We start from the raw sequence: 9,572 nt of genomic DNA on the forward strand, positions 1-9,572 counted from the left end.
TGCTAGCATGGGAATCCACATCCATGTCTTTTTGTTGCAAACCTTGTCCTGTTCCCATGCAGGCTGCTCTCTCCACTGCAGCTCAGCTGTGCCCATACCCATTATCACATCCTAATCATAAAACTCTCCTTATTTTTCTAGGATTACCTTCCCTCACAGCAAGATATCCTGCTGGCACGAAGGCCCACCAAAGGGATTCACGAGTACGACTTTGAAATCAAAAATGTCCCTTTCAAGATGGTCGACGTGGGCGGCCAGAGGTCGGAGCGGAAGCGATGGTTCGAGTGCTTTGACAGTGTCACATCAATTTTGTTCCTGGTGTCCTCCAGTGAGTTTGACCAAGTGCTGATGGAGGACAGGCAGACGAATCGCCTCACGGAGTCCCTGAACATTTTTGAAACGATAGTCAACAACCGGGTGTTCAGCAACGTCTCCATCATCCTCTTCTTGAACAAAACAGACTTGCTTGAGGAAAAAGTACAGAAAGTCAGCATCAAAGACTATTTCCCAGAGTTTGAAGGGGATCCCCACTGCTTAACTGATGTCCAAAAATTCCTGGTGGATTGTTTTCGCACGAAACGCCGGGACCAGCAGCAGAAGCCGCTGTACCACCACTTCACCACTGCTATTAACACAGAGAACATCCGGCTAGTTTTCCGTGATGTTAAGGATACCATCCTGCACGACAACCTCAAGCAGCTGATGTTACAGTGATGTGCAAAAAGACTGCTTTGTTTCAGTAACTCTTGTGTGTTGTTTTTTTAACTAGAAGTTTACAGCAGGAGTAGAGAAATCCAGATCCTGTCAGACTTCTTGATATGTGGCTGAAAGCTGCTGCTGAACACATTATTGCCAATTTCTGCAGAAATTCAGGCTTAATCTCTTCCAGTGTAGCTTCAAGTTGACTCAAATTGTAATTTTATAGCAGACCTATGTCTAAGTTACCTGTAAAGTGGTAAATTTGACCTTTTACCAACGTGTGTATTATCGTAGAAAATCCAGAATTCCAAGTCAAAACGTCAATGAAATTGTTGCAATTATTAGACTGTGGCAGTAATTTAAGGTGGGGGGGAAGAGGGAGAGAAACTTCTCACATCTGACTTCATTGTGAAGACTGTGATACCATAGCTGACTTATGATTTCTCAGGTCTGTTTTTGGTTAGAAATCCCATCAGATCCCTTGCTGGAATCATCTCTTTGCAGCCCATTCCTGGGTGTAACGTACTTCCTGCTTGAGTATAAATCATGGCATTGAGATGGAATAGGAGATGCTTCAAAAATGTGGAAAACCAGGAGTTCCAGACATATCTATCAGGAAGTGCTGAGTCCAGTGATGAGGGATTAATGGTTGGCACAGTACACGGATTCACTCCAGAGATGTCCTGGAGCCATGGCAAAGCACAGAGCACTCTGATCAAGCCTCTTGGCATGCTGGTGTGGGACGGGGGGAGCAAGCCCAGCTTGTGTTTTTTATCTTCACTGAGCAGATGTTACCTTTGGGTCACCTGTTCTGGAAACTCTTTAACTTAGCACTGCTTTATTTGAACTCCCTGCCTCCCTCCCAGGTGCCTCCTCTGAGTCAGGAGCATTTGCTGATGGAGAGAAGGACTTGCAAACCTAAGTGCCTCCTTGTGTTCTCTCCTCCTCTGGTATTCTCAGTGGCCTTACCAATTCCCAGCAGAGGCCTTGTGTAGCTGACACCGTGCAGATGAATGTTCTCTTCTGAAAAAATTAAAGACCTTGTCCCAGCAGAATGTGCTTCAGCTGATGAGGTTCTTTCTGAGACTTTCCAGTTGGGTCTAAGCAATCCTAAGTGTACTTGAGCCAAATATGTTGCACAGCATCTTCCAGAGTGCTGCTTGTGACTGTTTTACCCAAAGTCTTTCTGCAGCTTTGTTTCGTTTCTTATGGGGAGTTGTTAGTGTTGCCATGTGATTAAAAGAAAAAATTATAATAATAATAATAATAATAATAATGAAAAATAGTGAAAATAAAGCAATCCTGATGTACCCCACAGCACACTGCAAAAAGAGAGTGAGATTGTGATAGAAGAATCAGTGTCCCTACCACGTTTCCCCCAGGCTGTAGTGGTGTGGGCAGCTCAGCTGCCACTTTGCCCCGTGGAATGGGCCAATTCCTGTGGATCATGCTGGTGGCCAATCCTTGAATACTTCTTTATTCTCATCCCACAAGCCTGGGGTGACATGGTGGTGTCACTGCTGGGAGCAGTGGCCCTGCCAGGACATAGGAAAGCTGCCTGTCTCCTGAATTTAGCCTTTACTTACTGTGAGTGTAAGTTGTATTAACATCTCTGTACCTCGTTCTCCTGGCAGTAGAAGGGGAATTGTGTATTTTTATTTAGTTAGGTGCTTTGAAAGACCTCTATTTTTTTATATCATCCAGTGAATAGTCATAGGTTAGTCTGTGATTCTGGCCATCAGGCACTGTTTGGGGAGGAAAGAATTCTGAAAAGAGCTTGGGAGAAGTCACAGTACAGAATCTAAACATAGTCCTAAAGTCTGGATGCAGCAGTGATGTCAGGAGGGTTAAAAGAATCTTGGATGGGGATATTTAATATAGGTTTTGTCTCTACTGGACATGGATTATTTCTGATTTGGTGTGTTCAGGTTATATGTGAGCAATTTGGGAAGGAGAATGAAGCAGAGACCTCAGGAAAGGCTGGTGAGGCTCTTTCAAGGACTGAGCAGCACACCTCTGATAGGAGCAGAAGTTCTCCTTTGGGCTATATAAGTGCATCAAGAACAGACACAAACCTCTGGTGGCTTCCAAGTCCAGTCTTGGAAAGCAGAAAACAAATTCATGCCCTTGATTGTCAACAGGAGGAGGAGTTGGGTTGGTTTTTCCTTTGCTGACAGCTGTCTGAACAAGTGTCTTTTCAAAACAGAGACTTCCATCTGATTAAAGCAGTTCATTTGGAGAGGTCTGCAGTAGGTGCTTTGGAGGGTGTCAGACCAGATGGTTGCAGAAAAGACTAAAGACTGGTAGTGGATGATAGGGTGAGTACCAGGGATTTGTCTGAACTAATTTATGTGAAGTATTGATGATTGTTTTGTCAATGGAACCTGTTCATTTAGTGAAGATCCTCAAAACTGATGTCAGTCTGAGGGTGCAGCCAGGGTCACCAAGGCACTGGGCACTTCTGACCTTGGCTAAAGTGGGGGAAATTCCCCAAAAACACCACAAAAATCTCTGTTGTGAATCCTTCCAGATCACTCTCCCTGTGAATCCCAGGGCCTGTAAGAGAGCAAGGGGGACCCCAGTGCTGGGTCACTTGTAGGCCCTGGTAGATGAAGCACTCTATGAATCTCAGGCAGAAATGAATTGTTTTAATGAAATAACTGAGTCCAGTCACTCGGGTTTCCCACTCCCAGTGCTGAGAGGGGTGAGGGAATGCACCTGGATGTTCTGTTTACATGGTTCCTGTGTTACCCTGCAGCCAAAAACCCCAAAGCAACACCCTTGTCCATCTTCAGGCTCGCTCTTCATGTCCTCCCTGAGTGGAGCACACCTTGGGCTGTTGTATTTCCTGCTGGATTTGTTCCTACATATCATTGGTTTATTGCAGGACATAAATCTGGTACCAGAGCTGAAGGGTTGATGCTCTGAGCAGGCTGAGCTTTGTCCTGAAACAACCAGAATTGCAGTTTGCTGGTGAGAGTGAGGTGAAATGTCCCAGAAAATCAAGTTTCCCAAAATTCTTTAGTTCTCTTTGCTGGAGTGAGCTGTGTTCTAAAGATCACTGACCCTATGGAGATAAACCACTGTCCTGTACAAGCTGTACTTGAAGGTGAAATTGGTGTTTTAGCAACTGTTCCCTGCTGCAGAGTGTTCAGCTGAGATAATTGATACCTAAAAACTGTGGCTGTTCATCAGGGCTTTAAAAATGCTACTCTTTTGTTTATATATATTGTATGTGGGAGCATAAGCCATCAGTTTGTGTGAAACTTCAGCTTTCTCTAGAATAACCGCTCTTAAAAAAAAGTCAAATTGATCTCAAAGGTGTTTATGGGGCTTGTTTGTGAGTAGCTTTAAATTCAGCATTATCCAGCAGGTGATGGGGTGGGTGGGTGTTCCTGGGCTGGGGTTCCTGGTGGATCTGAGCTGTCCCTCGTGCCCGTGCCCCTGAGCACCCCTGGCAGTTCCTCTTGCAGAAGGTTCATGGTCATTTCCAGCCCCACTCCTGTTCCACACCCTGGGGAAGTCTCCTGCAAATGGTTCAGCAGTTCACTTTACAGGTCTTATCTCTCTGATGGTACCATTAATGTAGTTTTTAATTACACAGCATTGCAATACAGTGCCATTTTGCAATTTCTTTGCGTTGTACTTGAAAATAAGTTGAATTGCAGACTATTTAAAACTGCTTTCCTGCGCTTTCAGTAGCAGTGAGAGCTTACCTTATGTGAAGCCTTTATGTAAAAATATATTTTATAACAACCTCATAGATCTTTAACAAAACCAAGATTTGTATTAGCTTTGTATAAATGTTTGTGGCTTACAATTTTATATGTTTAACTTTTTATAAACTTTCCAGGGACTACTTTTTATTGTAAATTTTTTTTTCTCTCCTTGCTTTAGTTTAAGATTGGCAATAAATTATTTCTAAGGGAGGTCTTAGAAGAAAAAGCATCACTTCTTTTTTATAAAACGGTTAAATCAATTCATAGTTTCAGACCTCTTACACTTGCTTGTACATTGCTCTGTACATACTCTCCAAAAGCGTTGCCTTTCAGCTATTAATATTTGCCTTGTGTACAAAAGTACTGACGATGAATAAACATATACAGCCTCATGTTGGTGTGATGAAATAATTTTTTCTGTTTATTAACGAGCACAGGCAGCCAGCTGACTCTTTTTGTTGGTTGGCAGAGCCTGGCTGATTTGCTCCTGCAAACACATCTTGTGTTTCAAATAAAATATGTAACAGAGTCAAACAAACTCTGCTCAGAAGGCTCCTCCAGGTTCTGCTCAGCGTGATGACTTTGTCCCCAGCAGGGAGGCACCAGGAAATTGCTGACTTGCACTTGACAGCCAGTTTTGTGCTCAATATTTAAAATATTGATGGCACTTGGGTGTGTTCTGCGACAAAGCTTTATGAATTATGGATCTTGATAGAGCGGAGTTGATTTTTTTTTTTTTAGCTCTTTTTGCCTAAGCCAGCCTCTGCCTCCTGGAGAAGAGGCTCACTGGCTGCAGTACAAAGCAGGATTTTGCAGCAAAATATTGATTTCTCATCAGTTTTTATAGGCCTGAAATGCTTCATTTTCCACAGGATTCCTTGGGTTTGGCTGGCTGTGGCACTGAATCCCCAGAAATGCTGAGCCCAGTTCATCCCTGTTTGCAGAGCTGGAGCTCAGCACTGGTGCAGGGCCTGCTGACAGGCGCCAGGAGTGCAGAATTCTCTGTAGGTGTTTTCTGGGTGAGTTGGGGTCTGGAGGCTCCCAGAGCCACCTCTGATCTCTGAAACCAGTTCCAAACCTGCTGGATGTCCTGGGACTCATCTCTGTGCGGTTTCCAGGTCCTGCCTGTCCCTTTTTCACTCTGGAAAAGTCACACCAGCTGAACACTGTCTTGAAAATCCAGGGTTTTTTTCAGCCTTTTTTTCCTTTTTTTTTGCATCCTATTTCTTGAGATGCCACCTGAGGAGTAAAACCAAGCCCATCTAGAACTCAAATCACGTTTGTTGGGGTTTATAATCCAAATATCACAGGTGTAATTGCATTGCCTTCACCTGGGCTGCTGGTGAAGCTTTTGGGGACTCAAGCCTGGAGCAAACTGCTCTAGTGGAAGGTGTCCCTGCCCATGGCAGGGGGCTGGAACTGGGTGAGCTTTAGGATCCCCTCTGACTCCAACCATTCCATGATTCCATGATAATTCTATGAAATAATTAATAACATCTAAATAACTAATCATATCTTCTTAGGAATGGGTTAGTGGTGTTGGACCATCCTGATCTCTGATCACCTCCCCACACTGATGTGCTCTGGGCTGAAGTACTGGGAAGAGCAGAAGTGGAAAAAAAAAAGCACATCCCAGGATTTATTTCCAGGAAGAAATGAAGTTTCTTCACATTTGCAACACTTTTGATTTACCAAAACACCTCGTTGCAGTGCTGAATGTAGGTTGGGTGCTCAAGCCTCTTCCTTCCTGTTAAAAGTAACTCAGTGATTGCACAATAACTGACAGGAGGGATTAAAAATGCCCTGGGGCTGCGCCCAAGATGTCCCTGGCTGTCCCCTGGCAGCAGGAGCTGACCTTGGTCCCTTTCCTGGGGAGCAGAGGTGACCATGGAGGGCAAGGTGCTGAGGAAGAGCTGCCAGGAGAGAGATCCCATGGGGAATCCAGCTGGAAATGGGGCAGGAATCTGCTCTGGGACAGGAATCTGCTCTGGCTGGAAATGGGGCAGGAATCTGTTCTGGCACAGCCCCTGCTGGGTTTGCCCTCTAAAACAGGACAGGTGATGGCAGGAGGTACCTCTGGCCCCTCCACCTGACTGTCCATTTGTGTTGACACCAGCTGAACTGTTCTCAGTGTATGTAAAATGGGAATTACTTGTTTAAATTGAAAAGAAGGACCTTATCACTCTGCGCAGCTCCTGAAAGGTGCCTGTGCTCACCTGGGGCTGGGCTCTGTCTGCAGCAGCACTGACACAACCAGAGCACACAGCCTCGAGCTGCACCAAGGGAAATACAGGCTGGATAGCAGGGAAAAGTGTTTTACACAAAGGGTGATAAAGTTCTGGAATGTTCTGCCCGGGGAGGTGGTGGAGTCCCCATCCCTGGGTGTGTTTAACAAAGCCTGGATGTGGCACTGGGGGCCAGGGTTTGGGTGAGGGGCTGGGGCTGGGTTGGACTCCATGGTCTGGGAGGGCTCTGACAACCTGGGGATTCTGTGAGTTCTGTAAATTCTGTGATTGATTCTGTGATTCTGTGATTTCTGTGATTCAGTAAATTCTCTGATTCTGTGACCCAGGTGGAGCCAGTCCCACAAGGCTTTGCTGTTGTGTTTTATTTGTGCCTAACTTCAGGTGCTCTTGGATTGCCTTTCTCTGCTTTATTTTCTGCACACGAGGAGCCAGGCATTGCTCCCACAAGCAGCATTTCCCTGGGCTCTGGGTTCTTGCTCAGTGCCCTGCTCAGAGCAGCTCCTGCCATTCCCAAGCTGCTCCATGGCAGAGCCAGTGCTCAGCCTGGCTCACAAACAGGCAGCAGATGAAGATGAAGAATGAGATGAAGAATCCAAACATCCCCAGTGAGAGCAGGGGAGGCAGTCCCTGCCCTGAGCTGCTGCCTCTGCCCAGCTCTGGCTTTGCTGAATTCTGAGCACTGGATCTGACAAACCTGGGCTTGGGGCTCTGCTTGCAGCTCCATACAGTTGATATTTGAAGGCTGAGCACTCCCAAGCTGTGAGCAGCAGGTTGTGTTTGCTGCTCCTGGGGCAGGGAGGGCTCCCAGGCCCTGCAGGGGAAGGCAGGAGATGTTTGTCAGCAGATCCAGGAGCTGAATAAATCCCATTTGTCTGTGTGGATGGCTGGAAATGTAGTGACCCACTAAGATGATGCTGATCAGTGCAGACTGCTTTTTATTAATTCAGGACTTGCAGAGCAGGAGGAAGCACGAGATCCTGTGCATCCAACACTTCCAAAGCAAGTTTTTCCCACTCCCAGCATTCAGTAGTGGATTTTGCCTGTATAAAAGATGCTGATGCACTTCCCAGGATCCTGCCCATTGACAGGCAGCATCTTAGAGCTCAAATCTGCTGATGTCCAAATCTCTGTCCTGCCCAGCACCAGGCCAGCTTTGGTGGCTCTTGGCCAGGCTGCAGGTGCTGTCCTGTCCTCTCTGTTGTCACCTGCAGCCTGGAACACAACCAACTTCTCTGACATAGCAAAAAGCCACCTCTATCAGATCCAGAGGGGGAAAAAGGAGAAGAACATTTAATTTAACATCCCCATTGCCCCAGGCAGCCTTTGTGCTGAGTGATTGCTTCCAAGCTGAACATATTCCAGCCAGTGAAGTTTGGGGGGTGACAGCAGCTGGGAATAACTCACCTCCAGGAGTGTCCCCTCAAACTGTCCCTGCAGTGCCACCACCACCCACGGGAGCTTCAGCGCCTCTGTGCACCCCCAGTCTGTGCCTGGTTGTTGTTTTCAGCTTTTCTTGGAAGAAAAGCCAGCATCTGTCAGTGATACAGATCTTTGTTGGGTTGCCTAGGCAGAATATTTTGCATTTTTGCTGTATGAGCTGATTCTCTTTTATTGATCCAGAATCCAAGGGTGGGAGCAGCTGGGAATTGATGACTGGTTCCTGCTGCACCCTCCATTTTCCCTGAAGAAAAAGGAAGCAAACGAAAGAACTTCAGTGAAATCAGCATTTCCAAAGTGTTACTAACACCAGGATTTGCAGGGGTACAAGTTGAGCAAGGCTTCAGCAGCACCAGCCTTCTTACATCATGTCTGGCATTTGCTGAAAAATTGTCTAAAATTAAGGGCAAAACTTCCTCTTTGGTTCTTGCAGATGACCCACACAGACTCTCCTTCCCCCTCTCTCCCATGCCCACTTACAAAACTTGAGGAGAAAAGGGGATATTTCTTTTTTTTAAATTTTATTTCTCTTTTTATTTATTTTATTTCTCATTTTATGTTCTGCTGTGCTCCACAAGCTCCCTGGGGAAGGAGCAGCAACCTGAGGCTCTGCAGCAGAAGCCACTCCAGTCCCTCCCTGTTGATGGTGTTGCATCTTCTCCCCCAGCAGGAATCCCTCCTGCTGCTGCTCCTCTCACCTCTGCAATACTCAAGGTGAAGTATTATTAAACACCTTTTTTTTTTTTTGGCCAGAATGTGGCAAACCCTAAATCCTCCTCTCTTTTCCAGTGAAATTTGGCTTTCACTGTGCTGCAATGAAGCAGCGGGGAGTCACCCCTGGTGTTCTTTGGGGGTGTCACTGAGGAAAAGAGCATTTCTGCATGTGCAGAAGCAGCAGGTCTGTGGCTGCTGCTGTGAATTCTGTGATTCTGTGAATTCTCTGAGTTCTGGGGTTCTGGGATTCAGTGAATCACAGCCTTGTTCAGCTGACTGACACCACTGCAAGGAATAATCGTGCTCTTTGGCCCCTGCAGGGAGCCTGAAAGGAAGATTGGAAAACAAAACTATTTGCAAGGGCCTGGAGTGACAGGACAAGGGGGAATGGCTTTAAAATGACAGAGAGCAGGGTTAGATGGGATGTCAAGAAGAAATCCTTCCCTGTGGCTGCCCCTGGATCCCTGGAAGTGTCTCAAGCCAGGTTGGACAGGGCTTGGAGCAGCCTGGGACAATGGAAGGTGTCCCTGCCGTGGCAGGGGTGGCACTGGGATGATCTTTGAGATCCCTCCAACCCAGCCCATTCCACGCTTCCTCCCTTTAAGAACACAACCCCAGCTGGCTGAACTGGAAGGTTTGATATATGGAGAGTATTTAGCCATTTATTATCCAAATGAATTGCCAGAGGGAGCTCCTCTCCGAAAGGCTGGAAGGGGAATTGTTGTTCTCCCCTCTGCACAGCAGCAGGGATGGGATG

The 9,572-nt window shown here is 46.4% G+C and overlaps 1 protein-coding gene across 1 annotated transcript in view; it reads left to right on the plus strand.

Annotated features, from left to right (window-relative positions):
• GNA13 (G protein subunit alpha 13) overlaps nucleotides 1–4,810 on the plus strand; it is a 29,713-nt gene extending 24,903 nt beyond the window's left edge. The window contains exon 4 of the mRNA XM_030961988.1: nucleotides 142–4,810. Coding sequence (XP_030817848.1) covers nucleotides 142–714 — 573 coding nt within the window. The 3' untranslated portion in view covers nucleotides 715–4,810. The remainder of the gene's footprint in view (nucleotides 1–141) is intronic.
• Nucleotides 4,811–9,572: the final 4,762 nt, after the last annotated feature.

The sequence above is a fragment of the Camarhynchus parvulus genome, chromosome 18 (assembly GCF_901933205.1).
Source record: "Camarhynchus parvulus chromosome 18, STF_HiC, whole genome shotgun sequence".
Classification (NCBI taxonomy): domain Eukaryota; kingdom Metazoa; phylum Chordata; class Aves; order Passeriformes; family Thraupidae; genus Camarhynchus; species Camarhynchus parvulus.